General features: G+C 37.8%; 1 protein-coding gene across 1 annotated transcript in view; it reads right to left on the bottom strand.

Annotated features, from left to right (window-relative positions):
* Window positions 1-7564, bottom strand: part of ROBO2 (roundabout, axon guidance receptor, homolog 2 (Drosophila)) — a gene marked incomplete at both ends in the record, with an annotated part of 55271 nt that extends 47707 nt beyond the window's left edge. The window contains 2 exons of the mRNA XM_010154119.1: window positions 2733-2904; window positions 7440-7564. Of these exons, the coding sequence (XP_010152421.1) occupies window positions 2733-2904; window positions 7440-7564 (297 nt within the window). The remainder of the gene's footprint in view (window positions 1-2732; window positions 2905-7439) is intronic.
* Between the last annotated feature and the right edge of the window lie 11896 nt (window positions 7565-19460).

Genomic DNA, 19460 nt, shown 5'->3' with positions numbered 1-19460 from the left:
AACAAATTACTAATTGTAAACTCTTCTTTCTATCTTGAGCACAGACGTAGTTAGATGGAAGTGTTTGGTTTATTTGCATGATCTGTCATTTTAAGACTGTGAGCTGCATATTCACTTCTTGAGTTCGAATGGATTGCTAAGACTCTCAATTTTTAAAATTATTTTGCTTTTCCAGATGTGCGTTAGACAGTGGATTATATGATAGCCTTTCAAGAAAATACAAGATTTGAATTTCAAATACACTGAAGGCTCTTAGCACAGTCCATAATCAGCAAAATTATCACTCAACTCAGCACATTTCATCACAGCTAGTAATCTCTTCTCATGCGAACACTTGAGTTAAAAATATTTCCAGTAAAGATTTGTAAGTGCAAAAATGTAACAACTGAAACACTGCTATATATGGTATAATTAAGCACTTGTTTTTCTGCACATGACATATGTTTTCATTCTGTATTGGAACTTCAATTGGAACTAAATTACTCTGGATCAAACAAAAATGTGTTCAAAATGAAAAAGATGGCTCGCCACTATTATTAAATCATTAACCAAACAGAAAAATTCTGGGCTATGAAGTAAAACTGAAAGCACCAGCCAAAAACTAGAACACTAATGCTTAAGTATATAGCTAGCATGCACAGTGTTTATCTTTTATTATATTCTTAAAACCATTAAATTAGATTTCCCTACTGATAAAAATCATTAGCTTCCATAACTTCTGCTCAGCATCAAACAAAACAGATTATTTAGACATTTATGGTTAACTTCCTAACTGAAAGCAATTTAAAAAAAAATCTCTGATCTAATGGTACATTTATTTATATAATCTCAGTTCCACAATACTGTTTTGGCACTTTTCTTCTGACCTCATCTGCCCTTTGACTCAAGGATGAAATGATATTTCTATAACAATCTTGTATTATTTCATAATGATCATGCTCACAGTGGGTTCTGGAAAGCATTTGAAGAACACAGGTTTTGCATTCCTTGAGCAGCAGAGCCACCAGGTAATGCTTTCTCTAGAACATGGAATGCACACTGCCTATAATCAGAACTAATTGTAGATGTATGTGCATTTTAGCAGGGACACTTTTGAGAGCTTTCTGTTGACTTGTTAAATAAACAAATGAAAATTCCAAAGACATCAATTAGGATTTATTATTTTTCTTTCCCTCCCACACCAAATAGATAAAGATGGACCACAGGCTTTGTCTGTCAAAAGGAAGAATTTCTCATCACTAATATCCTTGAACCTGATTTGATCCCCTCAGCCCCTGTTGCAGTAAATCTGTACAGCATCAGCAGGTGAAACCATTAACAGTTCGATGTCCTATTAGCCAATGTTTGTGTGTTCTATTTATACCAATCACAGTCATAGCACTGAATCAGGCAGCACTATGGACAGATATTAAAAAATACTGCCTTTCCATTAATTTTAAATGACCTTTTAATCTACATTTAAATTTGAATTGAATGAAAATGCATCATTTTGTCACATACCATGAGAGAAAGGCCTTAAAGATATTGCAGAGTGAAGGTTAGCCTTTAGTCTCCAGAAACTACCTTACAGAAAAGCCACATGCTTGTAAAGATGCAAGGATAAGGCAGAAATTATCTCCCCTTGTCATGAAAATACAGACAGCTTTGGAAAACAAAGAAAAGGCATCAAATTAATGCTCAAACCTCTATAACGTGAGCCTGAACCTCTCTACCTGTCACTTGTGATGAATATGCTCTTGTGAAAAGCCAGATTATTCAGAATTAGACATCTTTTCAAACTTTCATGGTGCAGGCAGGTCTCTAAGGGAACAGTAAAAGTAGACCTCTGCATATAACAACAGTTTTAATGGCAAAAATTCATCAAAGTCTGTCAGGAGATATTTAATGAGTCAGTTAAGATAAAGAATAATGATGCTGGGGAATGCAGCAATCTCCTAGTATAAGAGGAATACTGTTGTTTTTTTCACTAACTTTAAGGGGTGTAAACTGCCTTCTGTACACATTGGGACGAAGAGGGGTATCATAGGATTCCTGATATATGAAAAGGATTCATGTTTGTAAATGGAATAAGGTAAATCTCAAGGCAGGATAAATTTCAAACCAAAATCTTGAAATTAAAGGCATCAAGAGAGATCATGCAGTGTCCTTTTCCTTTCTTGAAAACTATTCTCACCTAACCATACTGAGAAAGTCTTAGAACATAGCTGTGAGGTAAGTGCCTTATTCACAGAGGGTCTAAAACGCTACATGTTGTACTGTTCTAAACCAACAGTACTCCAGTGAGTTCAAGGCAACTGTGTTGAATTAGTTGAGCTAAGGACCCATCCCCGAACTAGCTCCCCAATACTGAAGACTATTGGGAATTGAGCCTTATTTTTCAGCACTCCAATTCACTGATTTAATTGCAAACCTATTAATTCTTCACAGTGTTTTTCTGCAGTCCTATTTTAGCTCTAGTGAACTGAGCAGCTTCCTTTCTTACTAACCCTGTTCTAAGCTGGTTTGTCCCTTGTTTCCATTGTTAAGGAACCTCTAGAAAGCAAGAAAAAGGCAAATTAGACTTTGATGCCTTTTTGATACCATAGAGAACTGCAGAGACCCTTTTTCATTGTATTTTTTGTAGAAAATTGTCCATTTACTTGTATGAATTATGTGATCTGATATGCCTTTATTTACACTGCTTTTCAAATACTTTTGACAGGAAATAAACAATAGGAATGTCTATAGCTCACCATCAGTAACCTCCAGCTGAGCCTTTGCTAAAATGCTTCCAGCAACCGTCAGTGCTTGACAAATGTAGTAGCCTGCATCAGACCGCTGAATGTTGGTAATAGTGAGGTCTCCGGCTGGTGACACTGAATACCTGCTGTTGGGTTGGAGAGGCTGGTTTGGGAAGAGTAGATTCTGCAAAGACAATTCATCTCACATCAATTCAATACACGAAAGTAACACTTTTGCCTCAGCTAGAGAAACAATGATTTTTCCTTAAAAGTACTATATATATAAACAAGAAGGAAAAGTAAGTGTGGTTGTGACTTCATGAACACATAGACCTAGCTTTCCATTGTAGTTTGAATTATAAACAGTCCTTTGACAGCACACAGTGGTGTGTTATGGCTGGGGGTACAGATGAGGAAAAATTTTCCAACCGTTGAGTGATTTGTATTTATGACACATTCATCTTCATTCTGAATGGAACTGTAATGATATGGTTAGTTGGCTAATAAACGAGGAGGACACAATACTTCAGTAAACATTAGAAAACTAGAAGAAATAATTGAATCCTGGAGACTTGAGGGAGCATAGCATTATTGTTTGGCTGTGACTATGTTCTGGGCAAAGGAGAAAGTAAGACCATTGCACAGAAGAAAAGCTGGGAGGAAGATACAAACAGGTCATAAAGTAGGAGAAGCTGGCAGAGCATGAGAGCTTAAAGAAGTAAAAGGAAATTAAAACTGAGATATACCAAAGGTGAAATGCAGCATAGAGCCGTGAGGGTGAAAAAAAAGAGTATAAATCTGATGTGGAAATCATCAGAAAGAAAAAATAATTTCATCTAGGATAAGACATCATCAGTTAGCACAAAACAGACAGGTTAGCTTTTGCCTTTGGCCTGGATTGGAGAAAAGAGAGATGTCAACAAGAATAACTGGAATGGATGTAGTAGTCACTGCATATGATAAAGGACTGAATGAATCAATAACACAGAAAAGGACTGAAACTGTTGCAGTGGTGAGGATTGTGTTTTCATGGAAAAACTTGTATCATCTGGCACAGCTCTTGATGTGAAAAAAAAAAAAAGGTCAGTAGCATTGCCCAGTGAGACAGAAAGGGGAACAGACTAAACAATAATTAAACAACACTAATTCCATGAAAATATGTTCTGCCTTTTATGTCAGCTCAACAAGTCTCTATGAAAAAACCAATTGCTTGTATCAGGAATATCCCAAAACACTGTTACCATGCTGTGATAAGCTTTCAGTCATTACTGCAGCTCTGTATAGCTCTGCTGTGCTTTCTAATGACAACTGCCTGCTCACTTGTAAGCTTGTCTATATGGGCTAAAAAGAAAATCTAAAAGTATAGAATAGAGTATTAAATGAATTTTCTGTAGATGTGCTTCTTCTACAGTAGACCTTAATGGTTCACAAAAAAATATTTGAAACTGACAAGAAACAAGCTTGGATTTTAAAAAAATCTGCTTTGAAGTGAAATTCACACTTTTATCTCCGGTTATGGCAATAAAAGGAGAGAGAGGTGCTTTAAACAAGATCCGACACTCCAAGTATCCTTGTAATTGTATTACTTTCTAGGCTACTTGTCACCTTAGGGTAACTCTTTTCCCTTACCCCTTTCAATGTCACTGTTCAAGAATTTTTTCACAACAAATTTTTCCTCCAAAATCAATATGCACCCAGTAAACATGTCAGATCTAATAAGGAAGAAAGTGTGAAACTTCTGAAACAATTTCAGGCTGTAGGGCTAAGTGGCTCTCAAAAAATCTCCCTGTTTTCTGAATTGTCTTGAAACTTTCAGAATAAACTCTGCCTGGCACAGACACCTACCAAACAAAGGTATTATGAAAAATCCACTACATTTTATGAGAAAGCAAACAATTTTGATTGACTCCATTTATCACTCATTATGCAATGTGTAAAAATAAACACAACATAAAAGATGGTGTACGGATGAAGCTCCTAATTCTTAAGAGGAAAAAAATCCAGAAGCCTCCTTATCACTGCATTAGAAAGAGGAGGTTATCCTTCATTTTATCTTCAGTATGGGCTTGTCTGTTCTGGTCAAGTACCACGTCCCAGTGAATATTCACACATCAGGAGGAGTTCATCAGTCTCATGACTCCTTCCTTCAAAGACCAGTTAACTATGAATTACAACTTGTCCTAAATTACAGTACAACTCCTTTTAAGATGTTTTTACATTAGTTGTTTTAATTAGCTGTTGGGTTGCTCATCTGGGCGCAATGGTGGCATGATGGGTAACGAACAGGGGGACCAGAGTAACCTCTGATGTGATATCACTGAATTAATCTCAAGGAAGAATTTAATCCAGAGTTTAAAGGTTACACACACCTTGCCCTGGTGCATTTCATTGGCGGGTGGCTCTTAGGGTCTGGGAAAAAACTTACAGAGTACAAAGGACCAACCGTTTATGCACAAACAGGCACAAAAGAAAATTATTCCTGAGGGAAAAGCTCCATTCCCTTCCAGCTGGTTGTGCTCAGAAACACAGGATTGAGAAATGGATTCACAGTGAAAAATGCCCTACAATTACTGGACTGGTCTAACATGACTACATAACATTACTCTGAACACCATCAGTGGTGCTGCAAACAGATCTCAAGAAAAAGCGTTGTAAAGCCAACCATGCAAAGATGAAAAGTCACGTAATTTGGCCAAAATACCATACTCCAGATATGTATGATGATATACAGTATGTGAAAACTCACCTATTCTATGGCATCTCATTGCAAAATCTGACAAACCGTATATTGAGACAGTAACACTAACCTGTGTTACTTTGCTGATGCTCAATTAAGATTCACATGAGGGTGTAGTGAATCACATTGAGCTATGTTTCCAGGTTTGATTATAAACCATGTAGGTATCAATTTTTATGTTGCATTTATTTGCCAAAAAAACAATTCTATCCCTCAGGGATCCGGTCCTCAATATGGTAATTAATTTTCCAGGTTTGTAATTAAACAGCTTCAACATGGTACAATCAGTAGGTAATAACATTCAATTAAAGACACAAGATGCATTTTCACCTTAAAATGTTTTTACCCTTGAAGTGATACCAATGGAAGAGGATAAAATAGAGTATTAACACTTTTCAATTACGCTAAATGACTTTAATCCTGCAAATGATGTCCTACTTTAATTAGAAGCTCTTCTCTTTATTACAGCATGATGGATGTCCACTTTATTAGATTCAAGTGTGACACTATAAGCTCACTTTACATAAACATTACCATGTTATTAAAATGCTCTACAAGGAAGGGTTTTGAAATGTTTGCTAGCACATCAGTACTTCCTGCTTTAATTTCAATATGCTATTTTACTTTCCCTTTGGAACAATTTTCACCTAAGTGAGACTACATTGTGCTTTTTCAGAATGTGATCCATGGAGGCCAGATGTAAAGTTCTCTGAATGATATGCTGAAAGAAACACACTGAAGACTCGGCTTATACTCACACAAACTTACACTCCAGTGTTGTATTGTCGCAAGCCACAAGTGCAACAGAGCACAAAATGCTGTCAGCTTTGGTCCTGTCATTTTGGACCAGTTATCTGACTTGTGAGAAAGTGAAGCAGAAGTAGGTAGAGCAGAAGCAGACAGGGCAGAATGGGAGATCTGCAGTCTAGTTCTTATTTTACTTTTCAACCGAGCTGGTACGCACAATGCCTCCTCATTTGATAAAGTCATATATGCGCTGCACAGCACAGTATGTAGATACTTGAGCTAACTCACATATTGCTCTATGGGAAAAAATAGCACAGAGCTCTAAAAAGAATCATTTAGCTAGTGGAGAAGGTGCATAGCATAGCTACATAGGCAGCTGTGGCCATGACAGACTTCATCATGGAGCTGCAGAAGGCACTCTCCTTGGGCATCCATTTGTCACTTTAAATCTTTTCTCAGGTACAAAAGAGAATACGGTACACATAGTTTACAGTGTTCAAATTTAACCTACTAAACATGAACTGCATGTTGAAACTGAGAAGGACTGACTTCTGCTGTAACATAGTGCCAATACAGCAACAGCAGTAAAAAAATGTTATGGCATGACATTCAAATATTAAGCTATAGAAGATAGCATTAGCTGACGGCAACATTGCTGATACATTGGAAATTTTGCTTCCAAAAAAGTGACACTAAGGATCAGGGAAGTATTTCTAAAACCAGATTTGGAAATTTCCTGAGACAACTTCACTGAAGAAAGCATCTGCGTGTTCAAAACCTGTATCTGTATGCACTATGAGAATATGCTGATGCAAATCAGCTTGCTAGATATATATCTGCTTGATCATGTCTAGACAGGTTGTGAACTGTAATTACTGACTCTGATTAGTTAAAAAGTGAGTCATACCTTTTTTACCTACTATGTTTGTCTCACCCACCTGTTTGTTAGGGGCTTCAGAATGAGAAGTCTTTGAGATATAGAGTGTTGCTTTCTATGCAGTTATACAGTGCCCAGCACAATTTTCACTAACTTAAATGGTCTTTGAGTTCTTCACAGTATTAATGTTTTAAAAATCAGCAATAGAAATGTAGGTAAAAGATAGTGATAGTTTAAAAAACAAATTCTTGTGAAAGATTAAAAGAATCTGTGAAAGGTAATGTAAATAATATTCCTAAAAATTTAACTGTAACAATTTGTAAAGGCTTGAAAAGCTTACAGGGTGCTTATAACTTACCTGACTTCCTTCTTTTTGCCAGAAAACAGCTGGCTGGGGATTTCCTTTAGTTTCACAAGGAAAAGTCACTGTTCGACCCTGGGCTACAATCTGGTCTCGTGGTCTCACCACAAACTGTGGGGGAGCTACAATGTAAGAAAAAACATAGTGTAAATTTAGGTTATTTTGCATAGGGGAGGTGAGGAATATTGAAGGAAAGAGACAACATTACGGAGATTTGTTTTATGCCAGAGGACGTAACACCAGAAACATTAATTAGTATAGACAGAACGAATATATATACAAAACCAACAACAGCAACAAAAAGGGCAGCAAGATCAGCACGCGATATCCCCAGTTGAAAAAAAAAATAAAAGGAACAGTACAACCATACATGCTACAGTAAATTCTGATGACAATAGGGACTAAGAAGCAGCAGTCAGGTGTTTATGATGCCAACTCTGGATGTATTCTACCTTTTGCCTGGACAGATATCAGCACTCTCTTACCCTCTATGATTCACAAAGTTTGATGTTGAGCTGGAGCTATCATGTATTGCAAGGATTAGGATATACAGACTAGAATTAAGATATACAGACTGCCTTTTTCAGTCTGTCCCTCTAGACTTTTAAATATTATTTAGAAAAGAGGGTGAGTTCTGGATGACAGCAGGACAGAAGTTCAAGAGCTCCCTCACTTCTCACAGAGGTAGTGTGGTCAAGAATGCAGTGGGAAGGACTTGCTGTAAAAAGTATGGTTGCTAAAACAACACAACCTTGGCAGATCCAGATTTCAGCTTGTGTAAAGATCAGAAAGAAGCAAGTGTTGAAGAGTTAGTGGGCAGCAGTGAGCAATGAGGAAGAAGGAAAAGGAATTCCAGGAGATTGGGAAGAGGCAAGGAAAAGAAAAAAGGAGAAAGTGGATTTAAAAGAAGAAAGAAGAAGCAGGACTGGTTATGTTTTCAAGTAGATGTCATTAACACTGTTCGGACATGGGGGACCAGGAACACAGTCCGAAGTGAACAATTTCTAAGAAAAGTGTGGTTTTACTAGTCTCGTATTGATGGAGAATAGAGAGTCAATGTTAAGTAGGAATACGAGAAGGGAGAGAAAAGATGTTAACGTGCAAAAGGAAAGAAAGTGAGGAAGGAGCAGTGTTGGAGAATTTGAGAGAAAGAAATTGACATCAGCAACAGTGTTGAGCATGATGTGATAAAGCAAATGACTTTTCTATCCACGACATGCAAACTTTCCAGTCTTAGTTCAACACTGGAATTCACTGGAATTGGATTTATACTATTTGGCATATCTTAAAAACATAAGCAGTGTCTCCAAACACTCTCATCAAAAGACTAGCTAACATTTGTGGATGCTGAAGTAGGAGACAAATAATAATAATAATAATAATAAAACCCACATTCATTTTCTTCTATTCCACTACTGGTTTGGTGATTGTGGAGAGAGATGGTTTAGGAACACTAAGCTTTTAGGTAAACAGAATTTAAGTGTTTTAGAAAACCGTATTTTCACCATTATAATTACAAACTATTTAATTAGGCACGAAGAGCAATCAAGGCTCGCTTCCGATTACACCTGCTGACAGCACAGACGCAAATCTGCTAACTGCACAGAAATGTATGCAGATCTGATTTTTTGAAATACATTTCACAGTTATGTCATGAGGTACTTCCCAAGGCTTTACAGATCAGCAGGAGTCTGAAGAGCACCAGTTGAACAGCACCGTCTTAATGTATTCTTAAAACAAGAACTGCAGAGCACTTAATAAACATGAATCACCATCAATTTAGAAGGCAGAGGGGGAGGACAACACGACGAGTCTTCCCCAGGCCTCACACTAAACACAGTTTTTGGCCTCTCTGGAGAGAGAATTGTCCACCTCTTCCCCAGGCCTCAGCAGGTGTCAGTCTTCTGAAAGGGCAGGGACAAAGGGCTACGTGCCCTGCTGCTGCCCGTTTATAGCCATATATTTTGAGGTTTCTATAGGAGAGTAGGTGTTGCTACACCTACTCTAGGATCCGAACTCACTCTCTACTGTTCCTAAAGTGCTGGACTGCAGCAAGTTACTTGTTTTTCCCTCACCTTGTTTTACGTGACATACCTGTTTGTATGGACCCTGTTTCTCTCCCTGTCCTCTCCAGCATGTGCCACACTAGTGAAGATCCGTGGCCTCACAGCCACTAGTTTAGACTTTCTAAAGACTCCAGTAAACAATGATGTATGGTTATGAAAGGATATCTTTTGTAGCTTTTCTTTGCAGCCATAATTACTAGAAATCCACTATAAAAATAAATAAACAAATCAGGACTTTGATTTAAATATAATCTCTTGATCTAACAAGGAGCTGACTTTTGTTGGTCCCTTTATTAATTAGAGCACAAAACCAATTCCTTCAGCCAAACTATTTAATATCATAATTTTAAAGAACATGAAAACATCACTTGGGAAAAATAAAAAATGTGTTGCTTTAAATTTACTTAAAGATTGGGTTCTATAATGAAGGAAACCTCCATTTTGTTCCAGTTTCTTGTCATATTCAGCTATAGCTCTCTTTATAGACACCCTCTGATAAAAATGACCTCATTTACAGGTTTTAAACAATTTTTTCACCATATCAATTTTATCTATAAATTTCCAGTTAAATAATGCAGATTCACAACTGAAAGCAACTGTTAGCAATTGTAGGAGTAATTTTTGGTCAAGTGTAACTACCAAAGCAGTAAGACTGCCATTATCCCCAGAGAATGTAACGTGACCCTTCTCAGAGCCTGCAAGGCCTCTTTGACAGAATAAGCATGTGGGTTCTTCAATTTTCCTAAAAGTACAGCTCATTATGTTCATATATAAATGCTGTTTATAAAGATATATAAATTCTATTACACTCATTCTGCAGAAAGGTTAACTGAGATCATGACTTCCTGAAAGCCCAGCTTCAGAGGAATGTCGGACAAAACCTAATACAAGCCATTATTGATTCTCTTGAAGTAGGTGAATTTTTAAAATATTCTGAAAAGGTACAGTGAAAGGAATAACAGCAGGCTTGATATGCTTCAGCTGTTAGAGTTATGTGGTACTTTAATGCTTAATTCAAGCTAAACATTAAGGTCATTAAAAGAATCTGTTGAAAAAACTGTTATGAAGCAGCAAACTGAGTGTTGTGCCTATCAAACTATTACCCTTTACTATTTCAGATGTAACATTAAGTGGATTGGAATAAACAGAGTGGAAAAACTCTTGCTTAATTGACATTTGAAAGTCAAAGACAATGCCTCTAAAAGGAAATAAATTGCTTGGATTCAAGGGGACTAGACAAAAATATGGAAAAAACAATTAAGACTACAGACCTAGTATACTTCTATCAAAACTTCCCTTCTTTTTTTTGAGAAATTTAAATAGTACACAGTAAATTAGATTTGATTTCTGGCAAATTATGCTTTGATACTGCATTCAGCAAGCGCTGGCTTCAATCAATGTCACACTAAAGCTCTGTTATGCTAATCGCCGCTTGTGAGGCTGAGTGGGATGATATGGAAATCAGATGGTTGAACATGAATAGAAAGCATAGGCCATGTACAAGGGGGCTTTGAGATGAGGGGATGGGGGGACTGTAAGGTTAATCACATCATGTTCAGAACTGTTTTTACAGCACAGAACAGTATTCTATGGCAAGAATTAAAATGGAGATAGAAATGTGTGAGCAGTAGTGAGCATTAGCTACATTGCTCAAAATGGGAAGAGTGCATTCTGTTGCACTCTTTTTAGATGTCATTTTTGGCATGACTGAACAGATCTTCTATTCTATTAAAAATTGTGTATGAAGGTAGCCTCTGCTCAAGTTTTTTAAGAAACAAATACTGCAAATTATTCCAGAGACATTTCTCAACTTCTCTCCAATCTTAATAGTTAGCAGAATCTCTAATCTGATGGGATGGATTGCATTAATTTCTTTCCCAGTAGTGTTACTAATAATAAAGGTTATGCTGAGCCAACAGGAACTGATAAAGCTGCTGATGTAGAGAAGCTTGACTGATTCAGTGAGTTCATCCCTCCTAGGTGAACTCTGGTCACCTGATAAGAATCGTGGCTCAGAAGAGAGGGGAACATTACCACAGGAAAATGTGAATTTATAGCAAAAATCCCATATCAAGTACTAGCAACATTTTTTTCCAGTGACACAGTTTGCTAAGCTGATAGTGTGATTTGTGGTTCACATTGAATTCAATGAACCTAAGAGAGTTTTATTACTATGACTTGCTCACAGCACCTCCCTCAACCCACATGCCCTGGGGTGTGTACATTACATTGCTGAGATTTTAATTAAAAGTAGGTATTGTAGCGTATCGGTGGGATTTTTGTTGTTGTTTTCCTTTTTTTCTTAAACATCCTCAATTACCTATGGCCACCATTACGAAACAAAACTCATTTTACATAATCCAAACAATTTTCAGATAATGAAAACTTTGGTAATCTTTTAATTACATGTACTTAGATAAAATGTCCTCACATACCATGGAACATGAGGCTTTATTCAAAGCTCATTGAAGTTGGTAGAAATTCTCCTATTGGTTTACGTGGTCTTTGTATCAGACCAAAAAAACAATGTATTACAGGAAAAGAGTGACAGCGGCAAATATTAAAGGGCTTAAATTACAGATTTGACAACCTTTAATTGCAGCTAATTTCATTTGATAGTGAACTGCAAATGAAATTCATCATGAAGATTACTTAGGCAAGCTAAAGTGATGAAGATGAGTGCTTCATTTTAAACTGGAATTGTTTATTATCCATAAATGTATTTCTGTGACTACTTCAAAGGTGGGAAGGGGAAAGATGCTGAATTGTAAATGTTCTAAGCAAAACTCAGATAATGCTCACTGACAGGGGAAAAAGCATTGACAACAAGCAGAAACACACAGGCTGGTAAAGCACCAAGGTTCTTTAAGACTCAGCTCTGCTTCCAGCAGGCAAGAGACAGCAGACCAGTTCAATATTCCCAGTCTTTTTTAGCATTGTGTATTTGCAGCAACAAACTAATCCTTTGAGCAATAAAAGTTACACCTGGTATAATACTCAGTAGCTCTTCCTGGAAGTAAGAGAATCAGTTAGGGTGATAATGGCCCCTTCCCCAGATTGTCTTCTGACTTCTGGAACCCCATCAACACCACAGTCTTCTTTTACAAAGCCCTCCAAGACTTGAAACTGGGTATCTCCATGCTTGTCTCAAACCATTACCACAGTGACAATATTCATGTGGCCACTTCAGATGATCTTTGATACATGTTGTTACCTTAAGAGAACAAACTCAGTTCCAGAGTCTCACCAAAACCAGATCAAGACTTGCCTCTAACACATTCACATGGGGGATAGCAGAAGCTCCCAGAGCTCCAGCTGACCTATTACATATTTTGAAAAGGGGGGTAAACCTCAACATCGTCTATAGAGTAGGACTACTTATTTGAAGTATTGTTTTGCTGGTTCCAGATACTGGATTAGATGACAGTTGAAGGCAGTACAGGAATTCTTGAAAGAAAATAATGATCCCTCACTTTTGTTTGTCATTGTTTAAACTTGCCTAGAAGGTCTGGTAGGCATGGGACTTTTGGATGTTTTTCTGATATAAATGTAAAAGAAAATCCTAAGGCCCTACTTATATACCTTGCTGTAGCAACGTTCGCCCTTCGCATGGCATGAGCTGCCAAAAAGCACAGACATCAAAGTCTTAAGAGTTTTGAAAGATGGTATGCAAGGCTACTATTGCTGATGGAGTAAATAGGAGAAAACAGAAAATATTTCCACTCTCAAACACCAGAAACCTGTTCTGAGTCAGCAGTTCTTTTCTCAGAAGTTCAGATCTTCTTAATGGGTACCAAAAGTGATGTGTGGTTCTTAGGAAACAGCTATTAGTGTACTATTATCTATGATTAATGATAAATCATGAGTGTAACCTCTGACATAGGAGGCATTTTAGAAGCCTGAGAGGATGACAATGTAGGCCTATTACTAATTCAGATATTTCTTATCAGGGATAACTTAATGGAAGCTTAGTATGGTCATTTTCTTTAAAGTGAAAAGGCTTCTTAATTTTATGGTGTGCTCCAGTGATTAGGTGAGTTCACAGATCGGGAAAGAAGTAAATTTCAGCACACTAGTTACGATTGAGATGACTGGGAAGAATTTCTTTTTTTTATCTCCCATGATTATCATGTTAACATAGGAAGTTATAGCTACTCCCTAGTCTGTATGAGTGAAGCTGGACTTTGAAACAAGTGCATCTTGTGGACATTGGTTTTTTTCTTTAACTTTGGTCTCTTCCTTGATCATTTACAGTGCTCTATTTCTTCTACAATTTCTTCTTCAGGTGGATGGTTCTGTCAATAAGAATGGGGAACAGGTACATTGTGGGGATAAAAAGTGATTCATGAAACCGCTCACTAGACCTGTGATACTATTTTAGAATGACACAAGTTGAGGTGGCAAAGGAGGTACTTGATTTGGATCCTTCTAAAAAGCAGCTTCCCACACCCTAGGAGAGTATTTACAATCCATAGCTCAGATATCATCTTTAACATTGATACTGCTTCAAAATTAATTTTCCTACATCCTGCACCCCTAGATCACATACACAAAACTAGAAACACAGGGGGCAAGCAGGGAGAACTTTTAGCAGGTTGAACGAAAGGAAGCACTAGGGGAGAGGAATACAATGGGGCAGAGGTAGAAAGCAGGTGGAAGTGAGGTCTCAGCAAGATCATTACCAGGACCAGTTTTGGTATGTGTTCTTCACACTGCTCCTGTCCCATGAAAAGTGAGAAATTACTTTTGTTTTGTTTTGTTTGCTGTTTTCAGATGAGCCATGTAAAAACACAACGGTTTGAAAATATCACACTTCTATCATTTAAGAATGCTAAACCTTCCTTCATACCTAGACTAATTGTTCTAATCTTTAATTTAAATTCAGGTTCTGAGTTTCACATATAGCAGCATTTTTATTCTTCAGTTGTTCTGAAACACTGAAGCAGATAATCTCTGAAAGCGTGGAAGCATAAGCATTTTTTTCTTTCTTTGCAAGAGGTCAAAGAAGTCTAGAGAATCAAAAAATAACAAGCGCTAACTGGCCTATATATTTTGACACATAAATTCTCTCTTTTATCCCTGGATGACCTAAAAGAAGGAAGTGGGATAAATCTGCATGGTGGAAAAAAAGAGATGTGAGATAAACAATAATGAAAAAGCAGGTTTGGTTTATATTCAAAGTTTCTCTGCCAGTTTCAATTAACATAATTGACAAATCTGCATTTATCATTTTTGTAACAAAATTTGATGCACAAAAAATAAAAAAATAATACCAAGGATTTGTTCTTCCTTCTTACCTAGGACTAATGACAATAAAATAAAACTATGAGACTAAATCTTAAAAAATCCAACTCTGTTTCCTGCATAGCATACCTGTTCCACCCTCCCCCCTCATTTCCAGTGCTCTGAGTTCAGCAGCGGATTCTTTCTTGATCCCTCCTCCTCTTTGATTTACAGTGCATTTAAACATTAAGTTTAAATATCTGGTCTGAATTTAATCTCAACATTAGACTGTCCTTTAATTATACATCTCTGGTTTATTACACCTTGTCCAAACATCTCTTCTAAGTGACTCCTGCACCTTACAGATGCTCCTGGAAAGCTCCTTCTAGAAAAGTCCTGTACTTAGTTTTGATACAAGAGATGTAGCACTGATTCTGTCAGCCCAATAATTTACATTACTCAGGACTTTCTCTACTCTAGATAATATTTTTTGATTTTTTTTCCTCAAGTGTCTGAGATTCAGGATACAACTTTTGCTCAGATCACATAAAAAAGATGTGCTTTCCTAAAAGCCTACTTGCTAATATAAACTGTACCATCAGGGAATGGCTGGTGCTACTATAACATCTATGAGTTTAGCAAACAAACCAAATTATGCCAACATAAAGACATGTAATCTGCCATGATTCCTTTTGTCATGGGAGATAGCAGGAGGGTTTGGTGGTAATGTGTTTAAAAAAGAAAAGCATACCCCTCGCTGATATAGTACGATTTCATCAAAATAATGAGTGTAATCTGATTATCTCCTTCAAACAAATGTGAATTCACACACTGAAGAGCTAAGGAGATGATGGGAAAAGAGCCTAGTAAGGCTAAAAAGCTACATCTATAGTGAGAAAGACGACAAGTTCCTGATTTGTTTATCCTTGAGAATAAAAAAGACTGAGAGGAGATATTCTGCTCAATTTGGGCAACTGTAAAGTGAAGAGAGGAAAAGGAGTGAGGAAGAAAAAAGACTGCTTATGCTGTTTGACAATGCTATCATTCCAGGAATGGGGCATACAATCGTTTTTCTGTTGAATAATTTCGAGATCATATCCAAACTGTATTATGGCCAGCAGCAATCGAGTAAAGGCAGTAAAAGGAAAAATGGATTTATTTCCATGCTCCTCTTCAAGGAGAAGTAATCCACTCCTCCTTTTCAAAAAAGGAAGGGAAAGGTTTGGGGGGAGCAACGCATCAAAAGACTTTTTCATACACTAATGTTCAAAGACTTATGGAGAGACTCAGAATCCACTGAGGTAAGATAACAATTACCACTGATTTGAGCATGCTTCAGGAAAGTTAAAAAAGATTTACACATTAAACTTCTTAAAACTTTCCCAAGCTAGAGTTCAGCAATAAAAATAAATAAATAAAAGAGGAGGCCCTTGATCACTTCCTGCACCTGCTGTAACTGGGCTTTTTCCAAGAGAAACAGAATGAGTACTGGCACATAATTGGGACCATGGTGGAATGAGCCAGGACATCACAATCTGACTTGCTGAAACTTCAAGTACATTCACTGCCATCTTTCGCACTTACCACTGCAGAATAATCTTCTATCAGATCTCCTATGTTTCTGTTTTGATTCCTATCTGGCAAAACCCTAATGTCCACTGGTGTCCACATTCTCTTCTGAAAATGTATATAGGTGGTCACACTGAGCAGACAGGCAACATATCACACTTTGATATAGATTTGAGATTTCTGCCACTGAAAGATGACACCGTAGTGCCAAGTATGATCACATCTCTTCTGTCACACACCAACAGCCATTACTGACCCTCAGTGTCTCAATTGGAGGTTGATATTTTCATGGATATACTAAAAAAAGTATTTTCCCTATACAGACTTTCCCTGCAAGAGTCAGAATGGAGAAGAATAGAGAACTTCCTGACTTGCCAATCTGAACCATGTGAACAATATAATTTCAAGACACAACACCTAATACAGCTTCATTTAAATTATAGCCTTTCCTATTTCATGTTTCAAGCTGCACAAATCTTAATAGACCATTAAGTCATGCCAGGCTGATTTATGACATGAAAACTTCCCAGAACAGAGTGAAATGCATCACACAGTCACACTGCACTTAAATGTCAATAGACTGTATTTAATTAATCCCAGGCCCAAAGAGCTGAATGGAGTTAAATCCAGGCAGTGGCCAGTCACAAGTGGTGTTCCCCAGGGCTCAGTACTGGGAGCAGTTCTCTTTCATACCTCTATCAGTGACCTGGACGAGGGGATCGAGCGCACCCTCAGTAAGTTTGCAGACAACACCATGTTGGGTGTATATGCTGACCTGCCTGAGGGTAGGAAGGTTCTACAGAAGGATCAGGACCAACTAGATTCATGGAGTGAGACAAATTGTATGACATTCATCAAGGCTAAGTGCTGGGTCATGAACGTGGGTCACAACAACCCTGGGCAACGCTACAGGCTTGGGGATGAGTGGCTGGAAAGCTGCCTAGTGGAAAAGGACCTGGGGGTGTTGGTAGACAGCCAGAAGAATATGAGCCAGCAGTGTGCCCAGGTGGCCAAGAAGGCCAGTGGCATCCTGGCCTGCATCAGGAGCAGTGTGGCCAGCAGGACTAGGGCAGGGATTGTCCCCCTGTACTGGGCACGGGTGCGGCTGGGCCTAGCGACTGCAAGAAAGACATTAAGGTGCTGGAGCGTGTCCAAGGAAGGGCAGCAGAGCTGTGGAAGGGTCTGGAGCACAAGTCCTGTGAGGTGCAGCTGAGGGAGCTGGGGTTGTTTAGTTTGGAGAAGAGGAGGCTGAAGGGAGACCTTATTGCTCTCTACCACTACCTGAAAGGAGAGTGCAGGGAGGTGGGAGTTGGTCTCTTCTCCCAAGTGACAGGACAAGAGGAAATGGCCTCAAGTTGTGCCACGGGAGTTTTAGATTGGATATTACGAAAAATTTCTTCACTGAGAGGATTATCAGGCATTGGAACAGGCTGCCCAGGAAAGTGATTGGGTCACCATCCCTGGAGGTATTTAAAGGATGTTTAGATGTGGTCATTAGTGGTGAACTTGGCTATGCTAGGTTAACAGTTGGGTTCAAAGATCTTGAAGGTCTTTTCCAACCTAAACTATTCTATGATTGTAATTAATCTGAAATTTGGAAAATTTATGGTAGGTGTCTTATCTTTTTCTTTCTTCAATATAGTAGGGAGGTAACTTGGTTGATCTCTCCTTACATCCTTAGTTAATGCCAAGTATTTAATTTCTATCCAGGTGGCAAGAGTATCTAGCTATTTGCTGCGTGTCGGTTCTTTCTGGGAAGATGGGTCATAGCATCTGAGAATAAATTAGGTAAACTTGACTTTCTGCAAGGAAACTGAAATGCAATGAACTGTATTTTCATGTCTATGTAGTTGAGATTGATTTGAAAACGGAGTACTCTGTCATCTGAATTACTTTGTGGATGATTAGTAAAAAGGTAACTGAAATATCAGACAGATCTTCATAGAGTTTGAACTTTAGATCCTCTGTCTCAAACCAGTATAACTAACGCTTTGGAAAAGAGAGTCAGTGTTATTTTCAGTGGGACTATATGAAATTTCTGGGCTCCTCCCAATTTTTGTGCTTCTTTTCACAGCTATTCTCCTGTCCAACTGTATAAGAAATATAGCAGGATGTGAAAGTGAGAAAATACTAACTTGCTCATCTGGAAAATCCATCTGATGAGTGAAATAACAACAGAAATGGTCTAAGTAGGGACAAATACAAATCCATCTGTTGTAAATCCAGTTGGAAATCTTTTCAAAACAGTATAAATAAAAGAACATCTATATTAGAAATGGTTATCATATTTATTCCTAGAAGCTAATCCAAATATGTTGAGTAATCTGGCATAGAGCTGTAAAAATCACCAGCTGCCATCCACCTTGGGCAGAACTGTATCTCATTTTGTCTATGCAGTACATAGACTATGTTAATAACTGCTTGAACCTAAGATGGTCATTGGTAATCCCACTCCTGAATTTTCCACTCAAGCTGAAATTTAAACAATAATATCTCAACAAACAGAATATAAATATTTGAAACAGATAAAACCTGAATAGAAGAGGAAAATGATTCAGTCTGCAACAAGAACTGCAATCCTGGAACATTCAAAAAACATTCCTCTATTGTTCAGTGACAAGGCATCGAAAGAAAACGGTCTGTTCTTGTTTAAAACATAATAAAGACAAAACATGTCTGCTCTGTAGGTAGACGTGAAAGGTAGAGATACGTAGATAATTCTCAGCTGTCACAAAAGAATACAAACTCTTAAACTACTCCCCTGCAGTTTAACATATACATAAATATATAAATATACTTCTGCTAAAATGTCATCCTCCTAGAGAGCTGTGAGTTTAATAACAATGTTAAGTAGTGAGTGTTTGCTATAGCTTCCTTCCTGTTAGGAGAGGTATTTTTGCTCTGCATTCCAGTCAACTTCTTGAACAAAAAAATGCTACAGGATTTGACTCACCACTCTTGGCAAATGGCAATTTTAAAGGAAGATCATTTGGGCTTCTTGGTGGGGAACTGGTGGTGGAGAGGGAAGCTACTCTGTATTGCTTTACTGGGCTTTAAATTTTCAAAACACAGGATAAGTATCCACCTGCTTTGCCTATCCCTGACTGAAACAGAGATATGAACTGTACAAATCAGTTCTGACCTCGGTTCCAGGGAAGAT

This window comes from Eurypyga helias, unplaced genomic scaffold (genome assembly GCF_000690775.1).
Source record: "Eurypyga helias isolate BGI_N326 unplaced genomic scaffold, ASM69077v1 scaffold29186, whole genome shotgun sequence".
In the NCBI taxonomy this organism is placed as follows: Eukaryota; Metazoa; Chordata; class Aves; order Eurypygiformes; family Eurypygidae; genus Eurypyga; species Eurypyga helias.
Note: the sequence above shows the minus strand (reverse complement) of the source record. Positions and strands in the feature narration are given on the sequence as shown.